This window comes from Brachionichthys hirsutus, chromosome 2, assembly GCF_040956055.1.
Source record: "Brachionichthys hirsutus isolate HB-005 chromosome 2, CSIRO-AGI_Bhir_v1, whole genome shotgun sequence".
NCBI lineage: Eukaryota > Metazoa > Chordata > Actinopteri > Lophiiformes > Brachionichthyidae > Brachionichthys > Brachionichthys hirsutus.
In genome coordinates, this window is record NC_090898.1 from 16,208,506 (window position 1) to 16,227,891 (window position 19,386).

At 50.6% G+C, this 19,386-nt stretch overlaps 1 protein-coding gene across 1 annotated transcript; it reads right to left on the bottom strand.

Annotated features, from left to right (window-relative positions):
- Positions 1-1,094: 1,094 nt before the first annotated feature.
- Positions 1,095-13,764, bottom strand: plxnb3 (plexin B3). The gene is made up of 38 exons (XM_068744588.1): positions 13,358-13,764; positions 12,420-13,152; positions 11,590-11,769; positions 11,226-11,354; positions 11,013-11,113; positions 10,437-10,569; positions 10,145-10,304; positions 9,963-10,071; positions 9,773-9,881; positions 9,513-9,632; positions 9,069-9,182; positions 8,883-8,973; positions 8,608-8,777; positions 8,360-8,511; positions 8,168-8,273; positions 7,842-7,978; positions 7,410-7,586; positions 7,161-7,326; positions 6,923-7,054; positions 6,528-6,632; positions 6,288-6,449; positions 6,027-6,178; positions 5,838-5,938; positions 5,541-5,758; positions 5,249-5,427; positions 5,099-5,165; positions 4,823-4,969; positions 4,295-4,375; positions 4,136-4,214; positions 3,923-4,026; positions 3,763-3,844; positions 3,485-3,651; positions 2,946-3,106; positions 2,735-2,882; positions 2,553-2,617; positions 2,382-2,457; positions 1,832-1,906; positions 1,095-1,649 (listed from the first exon to the last, which is right to left on the bottom strand). Exons 1-38 carry the CDS (start codon positions 13,762-13,764, stop codon positions 1,545-1,547), a joined length of 5,700 nt encoding a protein of 1,899 aa, XP_068600689.1. The 3' UTR covers positions 1,095-1,544.
- Positions 13,765-19,386: the final 5,622 nt, after the last annotated feature.

The following is a 19,386-nucleotide window of genomic DNA, read 5'->3' on the forward strand; positions in this document are numbered from 1 at the left end:
ACCAACGTCGGTAGAATCACAGGACTCAAAGCGTGAGTGGTGGCGACCCCGACCGGAGCGAGACGCTCAGGTGAGTGGGCGACCCCGTCCGGAGCGAGACGCCCAGGTGAGTGGGCGACCCCGTCCGGAGCGAGACGCTCAGGTGAGTGGGCGACCCCGTCCGGAGCGAGACGCCCAGGTGAGTGGGCGACCCCGTCCGGAGCGAGACGCTCAGGTGAGTGGGCGACCCCGTCCGGAGCGAGACGCCCAGGTGAGTGGGCGACCCCGTCCGGAGCGAGACGCCCAGGTGAGTGGGCGACCCCGTCCGGAGCGAGACGCCCAGGTAAGTGGGCGATAAACGTCAGCCATGACGTCGCACCTGTTTTTGAAGCGTCAGATAACGAAATAAAACCAAAGGCCATCCCGATGTTTTGGGGTCGTGTGATTGTTAATCTTTACATATCATCAGTGATCAGACACAGCGCCCCCTAGCTGCAAGAGTGAAGGCACAGCGGGGTTCAGAAGATATAAATAAGACAAAGAGTATGTACACGTAATAAGTTAGTAACGCAGACGCACCGATTGAAGTTGTTGCCCTGGACACCCAGTGTTTTCATCTTTTGTTCATCTGGCAGGTTCTTAAACGTGGGCGGAGCCTTTTGCCATCAGTCCTTTAACGTAGACTGTAAATGAGCCTTTAGTCTCACCAAGGTAATGAAACGCATCACCGGGACAACAGCAGGAAGAACTTGTCTGTGTCTGGACTCAGCAGGGAAAGCAAGTCAAAAACCGGCCCAGACCCAAAGAAGAAGCACCATCAAATCTGATCCAGAAAGACTTTCAGGGGGGCAGTAAGACTCAATCCCAGGGGGAACCACAAGGAACCACTATGGAAAGATGGGATTGGTCTTGTTCACTAGAAGGACGAAGGTCGAGACAAACATTTGGCACTTGTCAGATATCATCAGGTCCAACTGATTTCAATGAGCATCTGAACAAACCTGAGGATCTGGAAGACTAGAAAGACTTGGGTGGGTCAGGTCCTGAGGTTTGTGACTTCCAGGTAGATTTAGTTTCAGCTGGAGACACAAACTGGAATCACCCTAAAATGGGGTTTTAGAAACTCTCTTTGTTTATTGCATTCACTAAAACGGCTTAAAGCTCCTGAAGCGAGAGTCGAGCTGGTTTCAGTAGAAAAGGTAAAAATATTCATCCAGCATGTCTCACATTAGCAGGTCGATAATCAATACTCGCGACTGGAACAGAAACTATTCACATTGTGCTTTCTGACGCCACACAAACAGCCCAACAGCAGGGAACCCTGGGAAATGAAGTGCAAGGCAGCAGGTAACGACGGTGTTCCCTGATCTGATTGGACGGATTGTCGTTTTCTGGCGTCGGGTCTGTCTTCTAGGTTCAGGTTCAAAAAAACCGGGCTCTCCCGAGTCTGACACACACACACACACACACACACACACACACAGCAGGAAGACACCGAGTCCAATTATGGTCAACAACAGGAAGCATCTTCATCCTTCTCTTCCTCAACAAGGTGCGAGAGGTCATCACAGGTCAGTGACCTTGTTCTCCACCAGGGCGGCGACCTGCTGAAGCCGATACGCTAGCTGCATCTTCTGACCGGAACTGTCCTCCTCCAGAGACAGGATGACCTATCAGACAGGTGAGAGACAGACAGGTGAGAGACAGACAGGTGAGAGACGAATCTCAAATCCCCCATTTTAAGAACTTTGTTTGAATTTCTATATTAATCCGCTGATCCAAAAAGCTGCCAGACGGGGAGTCAGTGACCTTGTGTCGTCAACAGGTGTGCAGTGACACGATTGCCAGTTACCTGGTCGTAATACTTGTTGATGTACTTGTAGAGCTCATGAAGAGCAACGAGACTGTTCACCTCTGAAGCAAAACTCTGCAGACAGACAGACAGACAGACAGGACGGGGTTAATGCTGCTTCCCCGAGAAGGTCTTTGTTGTGTTAGAAACAGCTGCAGGCAAAGTGATTCGTCACCATCACCATCGTCTTCATCACATGACCCCGAGACAACCTTCAGGCTTCCACCACTGCTGACCCAGAAGACCGGGACAGAAGGACCCAGAAGGTTTGGGATGCGGTTCTGTGGAGTCACGGAACCAAACCGGACCTTCTGAGGCCTCTGGATTTATTATATTGATCTCCGTAAACGGTTCCTGTTAGTGTTAGGCTATGCCCTGGCGACACCTCCGGGGTGTACCCTGCCTGGCGCCCGTAGTCGGCCGGGATTGGCTCGAGCAACACCGGCGACCCGCTAGGCGGATGAAGCAGCCAGGAAAATGACTGATTGAATGATTAACCCTGATCAATAATCACTTTGCCTCCAGCTGTATTTGAGTTGCGTTCACTGACCCCAGACAGTTCAGTCAGAGTGGAGTTCATCTCCTGATAACAGCCTGAAGCGGCGCTGTGGATGTCACTGTAGTACCTACACACACACACACACACACACACACAGTTTGTATGGTGTCACATTAGTACACTGTTTCCATGGCGACAATGTGTGCAACAGAAACACCTCACCTTTCCACCAGCTGCTTGTATCGCGGTATCTCTCTGGCATACAGCAGTTTGTTGACAGGGGAGTCCTGATTGGACAGATATGTCCCATGGGGTCACATGACTCAACCACGCAGCTAGTAAACAGACAGACAGACAGGCAGACAGACAGGCAGACGGACAGGCAGACGGACAGGCAGGCGTACCCGTCCCACTTTGTGCTCAGAGGTGGTGCAGGAGTCGATGAAGGTCTGAGCGATGACGGACAGGACGGCGTCGATGCTGTCGGTCACCTGGACGTCCAGGACAAACTGAGGGTTCTTCAGGATGTTCACCCAGAACCTGAGAGGAAGACTGGACCCGCACAGACAGGTCAGACACAGACAGGTGAGACACAGAGACAGGCAGGCGTCTCACCTGTTGGTCTTCCAGATGTGGACGGTCTCTGGGTCATCGATGCCGTGTTTGTCCGCCATGTCGTCCAGAAAGTCAAAGAAGAATCTGACGGCGATGGGAGGAGGACGCTTCGTGCTGAGGATCGCCAAGAAAACGTCGTCCACAAACTTCTGCAATGTCCCCTAGAGAGACAGACAGGTACAGATAAACGTCAGGTGTGTTGCCTTCATGGACAGCAGCCTGGTCAGGTAAATCTCAGGTGTGTTGCCTTCATGGACAGCAGCCCGGTCAGGTAAATCTCAGGTGTGTTGCCTTCATGGACAGCAGCCCGGTCAGGTAAATCTCAGGTGTGTTGCCTTCATGGACAGCAGTCTGGTCAGGTAAATCTCAGGTGTGTTAGTGTGTTACCTTCATGGACAGCAGTCTGGTCAGGTAAATCTCAGGTGTGTTAGTGTGTTACCTTCATGGACAGCAGTCTGGTCAGGTAAATCTCAGGTGTGTTTGTGTTACCTTCATGGACAGCAGCCTGGTCAGGTAAATCTCAGGTGTGTTTGTGTTACCTTCATGGACAGCAGCCTGGTCAGGTAAATCTCAGGTATGGCCTTGGCTCGCTCTCGGTCCCTCATGCTGCTTTTTCTGTGCTTTGGGATTTCTGGATCTTCGCTGCTCTTCACCAGGTGCCACAGACGCAGACCCTCCTCCTCTTCGCTCTCCAACATTGGCGTTTCTATGGCAACCACACACAGGCTGAGGTTTACTAATGTGTATAAATGAAATAAATGAGTGTAACTATTTATTTCGTGTCCTTGTTTTCTGTTTGCTGAGTTCGGGTTCTTACTCTCGCCGGTCTGGAACACCTGGTTGACTCCCGCAGAACTCTGAGAGCGAGGAACCAGGGCGACCGTTGCTCCGTCTGGAACCTGAAGAACCACAGAGTTTAACCAATGGAACGCCGCGGAGACCCGCGAGGCTCCCTGCGATTGGTTGCTTGTTGTCACCTTGTAATGTTGCAGAGTATTGAGTCGTTTCCAGCGACCTTGAACCACTGCTGTGACATCATCGTCCGACAGAGTCAGGTGACCTGCCTGGCCCGAACGCCACTCTGTCAAACACAGACACGCCCATTTCAAAGAACAGCGTCAAAGCAGAGACGGTTGTGATGATGTCACCCGTCAACAGGTGAGAGGTGAGACGCGTGTGTGTGGGCGTACCCAAGTCCAGACTATCTGCCGCTGGTCTCTGAGAGAATGGAGCTCCTCGATAGACCTGATCCAGGATCTTATCCTTCACCTGCACACAGACAGGAAGACAGGTGAGAGACAGACAGACTGGCAGGCACACAGGTGAGAGACAGACAGGCGCCTACATACCTGCGTGATTGTGTCCGTGTCAAGAATTTTAACCGGACAATGTTGAACTTCACCTCCATTCTTCACCAAAACCGTCAGAGTCTGGGGGGAGAGACAGCCACAGGGGCAGACAGGTAGAAAGACAGACAGGTAGAAAGACAGACGGGTAGAAAGGCAGATGGGTAGAAAGACAGACAGGTAGAAAGACAGACAGGTAGAAAGACAGACGGGTAGAAAGACAGACGGGTAGAAAGGCAGACAGGTAGAAAGACAGACAGGTAGAAAGACAGACAGGTAGAAAGACAGACAGGTAGAAAGGCAGACAGGTAGAAAGACAGACAGGTAGAAAGACAGACGGGTAGAAAGACAGACAGGTAGAAAGACAGACGGGTAGAAAGACAGACGGGTAGAAAGACAGACAGGATGTGAACACACCATGTTACGTTCAAGACACTGTGATGTGTACGTTGTTGTTGGCTACAGGTGTGTCTCATTGAGGTGGTTACCGTAGTATATTACGTAAGCGTGCGCATGCGTTGCCATGGTTACCATAGTGCAGTAGTCAACGTCCTCTCGCAGCAGGTGGCTGTCGTTCAGCGTCCGCTTCGCCTTTCCCGTCACGGCGTCCACCGGACCTTTGTCCACCTGGTACTTGATGGCCCTGTAGAGCATGTAGAGTGGCTCCCCTGCCACTTCCTGACAGACAGACAGACAGACAGACAGACAGACAGACGGGTGAGCGTGAGACAGTTGCGTTATCTAAAGACCGACCAGAGACAGTGAGACAGGCCGACAGACAGACAGACAGACAGACAGACAGGTTACCTTGAGGAAGGAGTAGAGGCAGATCGACATCCAGTTCGTCAACATCTTCTCCACAACTGTCTCCGTCCTGAAAGCAGAAAGACAGTTCTCAGAGACCCGGTCCGGTCCATTGACGGGGGGGGGGGGGGTCAGGACGCGTGTCTGGCGCACCGGCGGAGCATCAGTTTGGGGTTCTTGTCGACGTACTGCTGGACCAGGTCCTGCAGCAGAGTCTTCATGACCTCGGTGAAGTACTCCAGCTTGTTGTGGAGGGCGATGGTGAGGAGACTCGCCACGTAGCCCCGGTCCCGCTGGGAGAAGCCCTGCTGGGCCTCCAGGGTGTGAATGAACTACGAGACGGGGACAAGAAAGGGACAGGAGAAAGCATCACCCGCAGGTCCCCGCAGGTGTCCCCGCCGCGTCTCCACGTGGACCCGGGACGAACCGGGACCAGGCGACCCACCCTGGTGAGGAAGAGTCTGTTGTTGAGCAGGTTGTTGAGCTGCAGGAGGCCCTGCTCCACAGTCTGCTTCCTGGAGTCGGGCAAGTCCAGCTGACGGCTCAGCAGCGCCACCGGCTGGCCGGGGAAGAAGACTCTCTCTGCGTACGTCCTGTAATCAAGCAAGGGGAGTCCTGGTCCGCCAACGTCGCTGCTGAGGTCCATCATTTCTGTCATCAGGTCTAGAAAAGGACAGGAAGATGATGATGATGATGATGATGAGGAGGAGGACGTCGTCTCTGGCGAGGAGCATTTGTGTACCCGTGAACTCTTTGCGACACTGATCCCCCACGTTGATCTCCAGAGTTTCCAGCTGCAGCAAAACCTTCTTGTAGTCTCTGAGCGCCTGTTTACTCTTCCTCCTGCACAAACAGCAGAGAGATCAACCATCGCTGATCAATAAATCCCGTCTGGAACGGACAGACGGGCGGAGTCGAGACAGACGGCTACCTGTACATGAGGATGACCACCAGCACGGACAGGATGACGACGGCTGCTCCCGCCCCCAAACCGATCTGAGCAGCCAATGGGACAGGAGTCAGCAGAGAGTTGCTGTCGTACTGGACCAATCCCAGGTCCACCTGTAGGTGTCCCATGAACACCTGAGAGACAGACGCATAGTGAATTATCGATGTAGTATTTGCAGTACATAACGGTTCCGTACCGCTTGCAGTACTCCCAGCGTCCTCCTGGGGTGCGTGAGGTTCGCACCTTAAGGCTGGGCAGCTCGTTGGCGTCGTCCACGCTCAGCGGCTGCGTCTCTGGAGGTTCGCAGTACAGGTGAGTGCCGTCCAGAGTTTTCACCTCACACTCCTGGTCCCCCAGCCGAGCCCTCACCTCCTGCCTGGACATGGCTCTGGTCAGGTCCTGACCCTGAGGGACGCCGCGGACAGCTCTGAGTAACCGGGTCAGAAATCAGCTCATTTCTCGCGGTCCGGCAGAGACGCTCACCTCCACGGCGATCACCCCTCCCGGTTTGAAGCGATACGGAACGTCGGGAGCTTCTCGATTCAGAGAGAAGAACTCTGGGTTTGGATAATACGTGAAACTTTTGCCCTGGGAGACAGACAGGTAAGAAGACAGGTTTCCACATCAGAACCGTCCTGCTAGCTGTCTGCGGTTGCTAATCTGGACAGCGCTAACATGCAACACCTGGATCTGAGGCCGCGAGGAGCTGCAGAGGGACATATTTAAACCTCTAAGGATGACTGAGATCTAACGGGTTTGTTCCCCTCCAGGCCAGCAGAGGGCAGCACCTGCACCTTAACAGACAGACAGACAGACATACAGTGGGACAGACAGGCAGACAAACACCCAGACAGACAGACGAACTGACAGACGGGTACCTTGATGCTGTCGTAGTGGACTCGGACATTGTCCAGTTGAAACCAGACGCCTTTCACTTTGACCTCTGGCATGACGGCGGGAGTGAGACAGGTCATCTGAGAGGACGACAGCACAGAGCAATTCTCCAGCACCTGAGGGACAGGAGGAGGGACAGACAGATCGAGAGAGAGACGGGACCAGTGATGAGAAATAGAAGTGTTACGTTTCGCTCCTCTCCGATTGGCTGAGTGACCTCACCGTTGCCATGGTGTTGTTGAAGACCATACGCTGCCTGGAAGTGAGCAGAGACAATCGTCTTCGCCGTTTGACCCTCTGGACCGCCAGAGGCTCCACCCACACCGCTATGATAGGCTGTTGCACAACCTGTAGGTTCCTGCCTGTCACCGTGATGACCCGCCCCCCTCTGCAGACAGGAAGTCGTCTCCATATTAGGATATTGATTTGTTTTACGTGATCGTTAATTTTTGATTCGTGATGTATTCTTACGCAAAGAAGCTTTCGGCCGGTGAAGCGTCAGTGATGACGGGGTCGTCAAGGTAACGGAACGGAACGCCGGGAACAGTTCTCTCCGCTTTCCCAAAGAGAACCCGAACTGGGACTGCGCCAGTCTGGTTACTGGGACCGGTCTGACACACCAGCTGGGTGTCATTGACCTCCTCCACACTGAGAGGGCAGGAGACAAGGAAACGAGGAGACAAGGACATTATGTAAAAAAAAATGTTTTGACAAAAAGTGAAGCCAGAATATTAGTAGCAGAAATACAAATAGTAGTATTAGTAGTCGTTTTTGTAGTAGTAACAATAGTGTAGTACTAAAATGTAGCAGGGCTCAGTTATTGTAGATGTAGTAGTAGAAATAAAAACACAACTAGTAGTAGTAGTAATACTAGTATTGTAGTAATAGTATTGTAATACTCACATGTAGCAGGGCTGGCGACCCACGAAGGCCTTCAGGTCCGATTTCTGTCCGGTCAGCAGCTGTCGTCCTCTGATGGTCAGCCAGGTTCCTCCAGAGACTGGACCTCTATCAGGAACCAGATCCAGAAGCTGGGGGTCCTGAAAACACAGGCGTGGACCTTAAAATGCAGAGAAGGTCCTGATTGACCAGAATGTCCAGAACAGAGACAACGAACGGGGACACGAGCCGTTGAGAGGAACCGGACGGTCCCGGCTACCATGTGATCAGAACCGAGACCGCGTCACATACTGGTCCCTGGTCTGTGGTTCCAGGATGGACCAGCTCACCTGATAGGTGAACAACTGCGTCGACTTTCCAGGCGGAGTCTTCCCCACGGTAACCAGAACAGGCCCCTCCCTCTTCTTCCAACTGGGCTGCAGCTCACACACAACCCTACACACACACACACACACACACACACACACTCATGTAGGGTACCACACACACCCACTGTCACCGGGTGTGTGTGTGTGTGATACCTGGTAGAGATCTGGTATCCTTCAGGTGTGAGTGGACAGTGAACACCTGAAACTGTGACTCCGCCCACCACATCCAGGTACCTTATCCCCAGGTTAGACCCTGTAATCGTCACGAGGACGCCCCCCTCCAGAGGACCTGAGACAGGTTGCACCTGCAGACAGACAGGCAGACACACAGGTAGGATGGCAGACAGACAGGCAGACAGACAGGTCTGCCGAGACATCTGCAAACAGACGACCAAACTAACCTGTGTGATCCGAGGAGCTGGGCAGCTGTCTGTAACTGCAGTGCCACATGATTGGTTGTAAACACATTGAGGGGCGGGGCTTCCGGGACACCACACACACCCATATTCCTCTGGCACTGCCTTGCACTGTGAGCAATCTGATTGGCCGGCTGAGCAGTCATACAGCTGCACTGAATCGGGAGGACAAATACAAACATGAAGCAGTAAATACACAACAACAAGCACACACAATCACACACACACACTCACACACACACACACACACTTTCTCTTACATTTTAGACCAGGTGAGGCATCAATGCGTCTTTCTCCTCTGCGCAGGTAAACAGTAGCTGAATACTGAAGTCGACTGACAGCATAATGAAACTACAGGCAGACAGGTAAACAGACAGACAGGAGAGTCAGGCAGACAGACAGGCGGGTTATTTCTGACCTAAGATGAACACAAGGTGTCGGCTTACCTGATGAGGGCTGCAGGTGAAGGTCTCAGTGTTGTCCTGTAATCTTTCTGCAGCCGCTGACAGGGTGACGTGGACGCCTTCGATTTCCACAACACAGACATAATCAGCTTCATCCTGCAGACACACAATCAATACACACACTCAATACACACACAATCAATACACACACAATCAATAAACACCCTGATAATCAATACACACCCAATCAATACACACACAATCAATACACACACAATCAATACACACACAATCAATACACACACAATCAATACACACACAATCAATACACACACAATCAACACACACACAATCAATACACACACGTCCCACTATTTAAGTGGGAATCATCTCATCCTGTCTAAACTCTGACGATCCGATCAGCTGATCGCCGTCAGACGACCCCCCCCCCCCCATGTTTGATCATTATTGACAGGTCGTTCTCACCGTGTAGACGTCCAGGTTTCGTCCTCGCAGCACCACCGTGGTGCTCAGGCCCAAAGGCACTAAGGCAGAACTCTGCAGGGAGAAGACCAGAGGACAGGAAGCAGGACCAGGAGCCTCCTGCTGAGAGACAGACAGGTGAGAAGCAGACAGGCAGACAGACAGGCAGACAGACAGACAGGCAGACAGGCAGACAGGCAGACAGACAGACAGACAGGCAGACAGACAGACAGACAGACAGGCAGACAGACAGGCGGTCTCACCCTGTGGCTGAGGGTGGCGTGCTGGTCGGGGCAGCTGCGGTTGTGAGTGCAGATCTGATCCAGAGGACACCAGTTACACCTCCAGACACTGGAGACACACGCCAGACACCTGGAACACACCGTCACCTTCATCATCATCATCGTCACCACCACCATTAACAGCGCCAACGCCGCCGCCGGTGTGTCTTACTGGGAGCTCTGGTTCAACCGGCTCACAGCGCCACAGTCGTAGAAGGTCGCGTTCCCCGTGGCGACGGTCACGCGACCAAACATCAGCGCCACGGGCAGAACCACGTGATCTGGGAGGAGACAGCCGCAGCACGTCAAACACGCTAAACGACGGACGCCGCCGCCCGAGCTACGGCCACGCACCGCTCGCCGTTAGCACGGGGGGGAGGAGCTCCGGCGCGGGTGACCGACAGGTGATGTCGTTTCCCGTGACGATTGCCAGCTGAGGAGGGAGGAGCCCGAAGACACAGGAGAGAGACTCCGCCTCAGCGAGGGCAGGAAGCTGGATGACTGACAGCGTTACCTTGGCGATACAAACAAAATAATAACGGCGTTCATTTAATAATTTATTTGTGTGCCGTGACATCACATTTATTAAACGCACTACGAGAGGCCAAATCCACAACCTCACCACTAGATGTCACCAGTGTCCTACCTGTGTCTGCTCGTCTCGGCTCTGATTGGCTGGCTGCACACTCGCCACCGTCACACATTGATTGGTCAGATCAAAGCTCCAGAGCCAATGGTTGGGCTGCTTGTGGCGCTGGCACAGATGTTTACGCGTACACCTGTAGAAAACAAACACACAAACAAACAAACAAACAAACAGACAAACAAACAGACAGACAGACAGACAGACAGACAAACAAACAAACACACAAACAAACACACAAACAAACACACAAACAAACAAACAAACACACAAACAAACAAACAAACAAACAGACAGACAGACAGACAGACAGACAGACAGACAGACAGACAGACAAACAGACAAACAAACAAACAAACAGACAGACAGACAGACAGACAGACAGACAAACAAACAAACAAACAGACAAACAAACAAAAAATGAGCATCAATGATTGAAATTATTGACCTCGCTCCGTGGAATCAACCAATCAGCACCTCCGCTGGATGTGATGTCATCATCATCATCATCATCATCAGACTGAAAACAGATTAGCACTTCACTGAGATGTGCTAACACAAGCTAGCAGACACACACACCTTCCCTCCAGGACACACCAGCCACAGTACGGGTCTCTGACAGCGAGACAGGTCTGACAGTCTGTCTGTCTCTCGCATGACGAGACAGGGACCTTCCATAGCTGAGAGACAGACGGGGGACAGGAGACACGTCAGTTTGCTTTAATCACGACGTGGCAGGAGGGGCAGACAGGAAGACAGACAGACATGTCAGACAGACAGTTTGTTTCTCACCGTGCCGCTGGTCAGAACGTAAACGTGCTGCTGACTCTCATCCAATAGAAGATCAGCGCTGATGCTACTGCCGCTGTCCACCAATAGGCTGCCGTACAAATCACCTGACCAATCAGAGTGCACCAACACCTTCGCACACACGCACGCACACACATGCACGCAGTGAGTCAGCTGAAGTCATGTGACAGTGATAGCACGGAGCTAATCTCTTTAGCATAAAGGCCTTAAGCTGAGGGGGAAGGTTGTTTTAGCTTCACATGAAGACTAGCAAGAAGGGTTAACAGTTAGCTTAGCTTAGCAAATGGACGGTTAGCAGCTAGTAGCGAAACTAAAAGGTGTCAGGCAGGCTAACTGTTAGCGCCACCTTGTGCAGCCGACCCTCGCTGTCTCCCAGGAAGGCGATGGTGTGTCCCGCCTCTGTTGCTGTGGCAACAGCCGTCAGCTGGGTGGTGGAGTTAAAGGTAGGCGTCGCTGGGAGTGGCACCACGCTGGCGATGGGGTTTGGGGTGTGTTCCCCCCCGCAGGGATACTCTGAGAGAGATTCCTAGAAAATTAAAAGAGCGAGAGAGAGAGGGGGGGGGGGTTAATGGCTAAATGATTTATCTTCCTTTCATCAGTCGGGTGTAGAAAAAAAGAGTCTAATTCACAGAACACAGAATATCAACATCATGCAACAGAATATCCAGTCAAAGGATGCAGAAATCGTTTTCAGAGCCAGCATGTGCTCAGCCAATGACCTCTGACCTCTAAGGGACGTGGTGCTACTTTCATTACGAGTGCGGTAAAACATTTGTGGACAAACTCTTTCCTGACTGAATATTCGCTAACAGCAGAAAACTGTTATATAAAACCCATATAAAGTGTGTGTGTGCGTGCGCGTGTGTGTGTGTGTGCATGAGTGTGTGTGTGTATGTGTGTGCGTGGATCATATGTGGGTCAGATCTGTCGACTTCAGTGACAGCTGTCTGATGATAATCCAGCTGATAACAGCTGTACTCCACCGTCAGTATTGAGGTCAGCATCAACAGGCTCCTCCCACCAGCTGCTGATCTGTGATGTCATCACACATGTGATATTGTGGACAACAGGTCCTCCTCACTGTCGTATGGATGAGAGGGTCGGTAGGACGCAACAGAATCTGACTTCCTCTTTGTCGCCTCTTGAACTACCGACCAATCGGAGCGTTGGAATTACCTCAGGTAGCCTCAAACACCTTGACGACACGGCGTACTCGATGTAAGCCTCTTCCTGGCCGCCGCTGCCTCGCCCTCCCTCGGTGTAACAGACTTCCTGCGCTCGCAACAACATGGCGTCCAGCTCGGCCATCTGGTACACACAGAGCGCCGAGCGACCGGTCGCTACCGGCGTGGACGCCTGTCCAGCCGCCATGATGACGAAGAGGGCGGCTTCACCCGATTGGTTCCCCAGCCACGCCGCCTGAGCCAGGTTGTAGCCGCCGCGGCACAGCAACGGCATCTCCACGTAGGAGTAGAAGCTGCGGTCGGAGGCGCAGAGGCGGGAGGCGTAAGTCCGGTACTCCTTCTTGTGCCACATGTCCCTTCGAGTGAACAGGAAGTACACATGGTTGCCGTGGGTGACAGCCTTCACAAAGTGGTTGTTGTACTCCGAGTAACTCCCGACGACGAGTTTCCCCAGTTCCTCCTCCTGAGAAAAGGCCCGGCGAGGCGGGAAGACCGGGAACAGCCGGCGAGTCGTGATTGGCGGGATATCGCCGGGACCTTTACTGGTGTAGCTTCGACCAACCAGCATCAGGCGCAGGGTGGCGCCGGGCCCGCCCCCCTCCTGTTTGCTCTCAGTGGTTATCACCAGAGCGACGGTGGACACGCGGGGGTCGTTGGCGGCGACGTACTGGGTGTCGACGGGGTTGGAGGTCTGATAGATGATGTCAGAGATGTTGGCGAGACTCCTGCAGGCGGAGAGAAGAAGTCGGTTCGTCATGCTAACAACAACCGGCTAGCGCCACGTTGTCATGCCAACTGTTAGAATGCATCACGAGTTAGTGCTTTGTTAGCGTTTCGGCTGAATTAGCTCAGTGCTAAGTGTGATGAGCTACATGTTAGCTACGTGGCGTTAGCTTCCTGTTCGCTGCGTGATAGGGGAACGGGTCTTACCTTTTGTCACAGATGCCCTGGTAGAGCGAACCACAAACAATCAGGCTCACTGGCTCCTCCCCTTGGCCCGCCTCCATCAGCAGCACCTTGTTGTGGTTGTGAGTGGGTGTGGCCGAGGGGCAATCCCGGGGTACGATTGGTGGGAGGCAGTCCGGAGAGTCCAGGTGGGGGCCAGTGGTCACGTGTGACATCACATTCAGGTCAGAGGTCAGCTGGTAAAGGTGGTCGACTCCGCCCACATAAAGACGGCCCGTCCTTGGATCCAGCACAAGGTGAGAGAGGGTGGCGCCCTGGAGCGCCACCCTCCTCACAGATGAGTCGGATATGGCATCAGTCAGGTGAGACGGCGAGAGGAAGAGGAAGGGAAGGAGGAAGAGGAGGGAGGAAGGGATGGAGGAGGCCAGCATGGCGGCTCCTCTTTACCTGTGACAGGTGAGACAAGAGAGATTTAGTGCTGCTGTTGGCAGCGGGCTCGTCACAAAAACAACAACGATCCGATTGTATTGATCAATCACCTCCAGATGAGTTTAAGTAATCAATCAGACATGGATCGAAGCGGTCTGAGCTGACGTGCGATTGGACCTTCAGAACCGCTGCAAACTCTCTCAAAATCAATACGCTATTTTACTGCTTCACTCTTTTCATCCTACAGCTATGCCGTAGCTGCCCATGGTAACGTCTCCATGGAAACCCTCCCGTATCCACGGCAACAGTGAAATGAATGAAACCTCTGGCGTGCCGGTTCATGGTCAGAGCGGAGACGGACTGGGAGTTGAAACTCGTTTTTTTCCTGCTCTCCAGAGGGTGATCGTGTGATCACGATCACATGACGTTTGCAGGTCACATGATACTAGCTGCTAACTGCTGTTAGCTCCTAAATGCTAATACCCGCTTTCTTAATCTCGTAGTTGTGGGTCAGAATAATTACGCATCATCAAAACGTCCCGCCCCCATCCTGTCCCGCCTCCCAATCGTCTCGATCACCGCCAGCTCAGAGGTGGAACAACAATGACTCCGCCCACCAATTACACCTCCAGACCAATTACAGGAGGAGTAGGACGAGGAGGGGAGGAGCTTGTGTTACTGATGAGGCAGTAGTTAATAATCTACACTTAGACCTATTGATCTATAATCATAATGACTATAAATCTGTAGGAACAATTTATCTTAAAAAAAACTTTTTTGTTATTCATCAATAATATTTATTATTGATCTAAAACAATTATCAGTCTAATCCGTCACAAACATTATGAATATATATTTATTGATGTTTGTTGGATAGTGAGCGACGCAGCCTGTAGGTGGCGCTGAGACGCAACACGCACGATGCTCAATGATATTAAAGAGACAAAACCGCCATTCATCTCTCTCTCTCTCCTCTGTAACTCATGCTCGCTCAACCCTCTCTGCCTCCTGCTGTGTCGTTCAAACTGGAATTGTTAGCTCACTTCAGTGCATGATGGGAAACACCTAGAGAGGCCTCACGCACGCACACACACACGCACGCACGCACGCACACACACACATGCACGCACACAAACACACACGCGCCTGGGTAGAGATTTCCATGGTAATAACGTCCTCCTTCAGCGTGATGGATTCAGAGAGAGAGCCGGTTTGGTCTTTTTTATAAAAGGCCTTTGTTCTAATTTGTTGTTTACACATCAAACATTACAAAAAAAACAAACCAATACAGAAAAAGAAGAGCAGAACGGGAAAAACAAAACATAGAACATTTTAAAATTCACAAAACAATGTTCCCCGCCAGCATCAAGACTGCATCCTCTCAGCCCCCCCCCCCCGCCCACACACACATCTTTTTCATTAATTATTCCGTGTCCAGCTTTGTTCTTTTCAGAGTATTTGGGCCACAACTTTACAAAAAGGGGAAAAGCATTTTGCTAAGGAATCGAGCACTGGATGTTCAAGTTGGCCCCTGGACCAGAACTGGACCGGTTAGCCACGATCCCATGTACACCTCAACACCCTGACCCCCACCTGGGAACATACGGTTAAAACCTTCACATGATGGACTACCTTAACCCCCCCCAGAGTCCCCAAGCGTGTCAACCCAGACAGGGGAAGTACTTCTTCCCGTCGGTCATACATACATAAACGTCATCAGCATAAGCAGATACCACCAGTGAAAAAGTCCCGGCGGCTTCATTCTTCATATATTGAAAAGAGCGTCGATAGCTACAGAGTCCGTCTGTCCAGAAACAGGACGCCCACACAGCAGTGACACAAAGCCGTCTCCAAAACGGGATCCTTCACGGTGGAAAATAAAGAACCAGCGTGAACTCTCCCTGAGAACCTTCTCTTGTCAGTATTTAATAAGTCTGATGAGCGTTCATGGCGGATCTGTCTGCAACACAGCAGTCCTTGTCTCTGTGGATCATGAAGGAAGTGTTTAAGCCTGTTAACGAGAGCTTGTGAACGATTATAGTCTGGACACAGCAAAGCAACTGGTCTCCAGTTCTTAAGCCAAATCTCTACGACAGGATGAACACCCCCAGTCCACAGCGCCACCCATCTCAGGAAACGCCTGCAACAACATTATAGTCCTCCAACCTGAAGAGGGCGCTGTAAAACTAGGAGACATTTGTTTGGGAGGACTCGTCCATCACCACTGCCTGACCCGGAGACGTTGTAGCTCCTGAAGGTGTAAACAGGAAGAGCCCCCCCCCCGGCGGGGACGCATCCAACAGGACTTTACTGGTGAACTTTGACCTTTGTAGCTGCTTTCCTGAGACATTTGTCTCCCCCGACGGATATGAGCGAAATAAAACACGGCTGTTCTTTGTGCAACGCTAACTCAGTCGTATGCGTTGCACGTTTTTGTGCATCTGGAAAGTACTCGGATACTTTTCCGAATGGACGATGACGGAAACGGTTCCTCCGGTGGTTCTTTCACCGTTTCTCCACTCTCTCTTGTTCTCTCTTCTCTGGCCCGAATGCCTGCCCAGTCTGTCTCTAAAGCCTCTGGTGGGGGTGTCCTCTACCTCTGTCCTGTTGTACTTCACTGTCCCGCTGTGCCACCTCTGTTGTTTTTGTACTACTGACGCTCAGGTTGGCTGCGTCCCCATCCTCGTATCAGTATTTCCGGTTCTATGTCGTCTTCTCATTCTTAACATCCTGTGGGACGTGAAGAGAAGCGGCCTTTCGGACTAGGCTTGAATCCCCGTTAGCAACCGTTGCTATGGCTCGGCTGTAATTGCCTTAGCTTCCTTTGAACTCTTCTTACCTGTCACAGGCGCTGAACATTCTCAGAGCGACAGGAACGTCCTCAACAACTTCCCCTCTTTTAAACATTTATTTCTGATAAAGCTTGTAATTAAGGCTAGCCCTTAGCCATGCTACTATAGGCTGATACTGCTGGGGGACTTCCCATGATGCACTTCTTTTCTTCTCTACACTTTCACGTCTCACGAGCTAATTTCGCTAACTCGCCGTCTTTCCCGGCGTCTCGGCGGTTCATCATCCCACGGGTTACCGAGGAAACGATCCACTGCTGGGATGACGGCTGACACCCACTGATGTCGTAATAATAGCAGCAACAACAATAATTATTATTATAATTAGGCCTGCGGGAGGTAGAGAGCGAACCGGCGGTAAAAATGTTGTCGTAGGCAAGAGAATGTGTTTTAAACAACAATAAACTTTATCAGATTGAACGTTGGGCTTTAAGCTGCATCGGCAAAACGGCAGATCCAGATCAACCTCCCGCTTCCTGATTGGCTGTCAGGTGTCAGTCTGTGTGGTTATATGAAAGTGCAGGTAACCATGGCAACTGGATTGATGCTCCAGGTGTGTCTCCCCTATCCCTCTCTCTATATGTAAATGAAGGCCAGTGTGATGATTACCTTGGGCACACACACACACATAGTTGTGTGTGTGCGTGTGTGTGCGTGTTTAGGTCCCTCTCAGGAACTCTGTCCTACTTTCTTTCTGCTGATGAACAAATGGAACAGAGTTTGAGACGAGCCACCTGGTTTCTAAGACATGCGATCACTAATGTAATCTATTACTGACGAATGTAATCTATTACTTACTAATGCAATCTATTACTGACGAATGTAATCTATTACTGACTAATGTAATCTATTACTGACTAGTGTAATCTATTACTTACTAATGTAATCTATTACTGACGAATGTAATCTATTACTGACTATTGTAATCTATTACTGGCGAATGTAATCTATTACTGACTATTGTAATCTATTACTGACGAATGTAATCTATTACTTACTAATGTAATCTATTACTGCCTAGTGTAATCTATTACTTACTAATGTAATCTATTACTGACGAATGTAATCTATTACTTACTAATGTAATCTATTACTGACGAATGTAATCTATTACTTACTAATGTAATCTATTACTGACTATTGTAATCTATTACTTACTAATGTAATCTATTACAGTAAATCTTTAGTCTTCTGGTCTTGTTTTAGACTATAATCCTGGACAGCGTATTTTGTTCTATCAGAGTAAACTCAGTGAGCGCCAGCCAACATGAGAAACCTCCGAAGGAACCGTTATCTAGACGGTTCCATTGGGACGGAACCAGCGTCCAGACGGTTCCATTACACCTGAACCAGCATCCCGACGGTTCCATTACACCTGAACCGGCTACTAGACTGTTCCATTACACCTGAACCGGCTACTAGACTGTTCCATTACACCTGAACCGGCTAATAGACGGTTCCATTACACCTGAACCGGCTACTCGACGGTTCCATTACACCTGAACCGGCTACTCGACGGTTCCATTACACCTGAACCGGCTAATAGACGGTTCCATTACACCTGAACCGGCTACTCGACGGTTCCATTACACCTGAACCGGCTACTAGACTGTTCCATTACACCTGAACCGGCTACTCGACGGTTCCATTACACCTGAACCGGCTACTCGACGGTTCCATTACACCTGAACCGGCTAATAGACGGTTCCATTACACCTGAACCGGCTACTCGACGGTTCCATTACACCTGAACTGGCTACTAGACTGTTCCATTACACCTGAACCGGCTACTAGACTGTTCCATTACACCTGAACCGGCTACTCGATGGTTCCATTACACCTGAACCGGCTAATAGACGGTTCCATTACACCTGAACCGGCTAATAGACGGTTTCATTACACCTGAAGCGGCTACTCGACGGTTCCATTACACCTGAACCGGCTACTCGACGGCTCTGTTGGTGGTTGGTTGATGGTTGGTTGATGGTTGCAGAGCCTGAAGCTGCTGTGAGGAGGCGGAACGAGGCTTTACTGTCTGGAATCAGCAGGACGCACTGAGAAAGACGTCTGGATGGTAGCAGATGTTGTTCCTGCTGTTCCCGTTGTTCCCGTTGTTCCTGTTGTTTCTGCTGTTCCTCTTGTTCTTGCTATTTCTGTGGTTCCCGTTGCTCTTGTTGTTCTTGAAGTTTCTGTTGTTCCTGTTGTTTCTGTTCCCCATCACAGACGTCCAGGTTTTCTAAATTGCCCTGAGCTCATGTGTTAAATGCTTCATAGAATCTTTTTATTAATGCGCTGTCATCATCATTGATACACTCAGTACTACACTAGTGTTACCCTGATACACACAGTACTACACTAGTGTTACTAATAATACACACAGTACTACACTAGTGTTACTAATAATACACACAGTACTACACTAGTGTTACTAATAATACACACAGTACTACACTAGTGTTACTAATAATACACACAGTACTACACTAGTGTTACTAATAATACACACAGTACTACACTAGTGCTACTAATAATACACACAATACTACACTGGTGTTACTAATAATACACACAATACTACACTAGTGTTACTAATGATACACACAATACTACACTAGTGTTACTAATGATACACACAATACTACACTAGTGTTACTAATGATACACACAATACTACACTAGTGTTACTAATGATACACACAATACTACACTAGTGTTACTAATAATACACACAGTACTACACTAGTGTTACTAATAATACACACAATACTACACTAG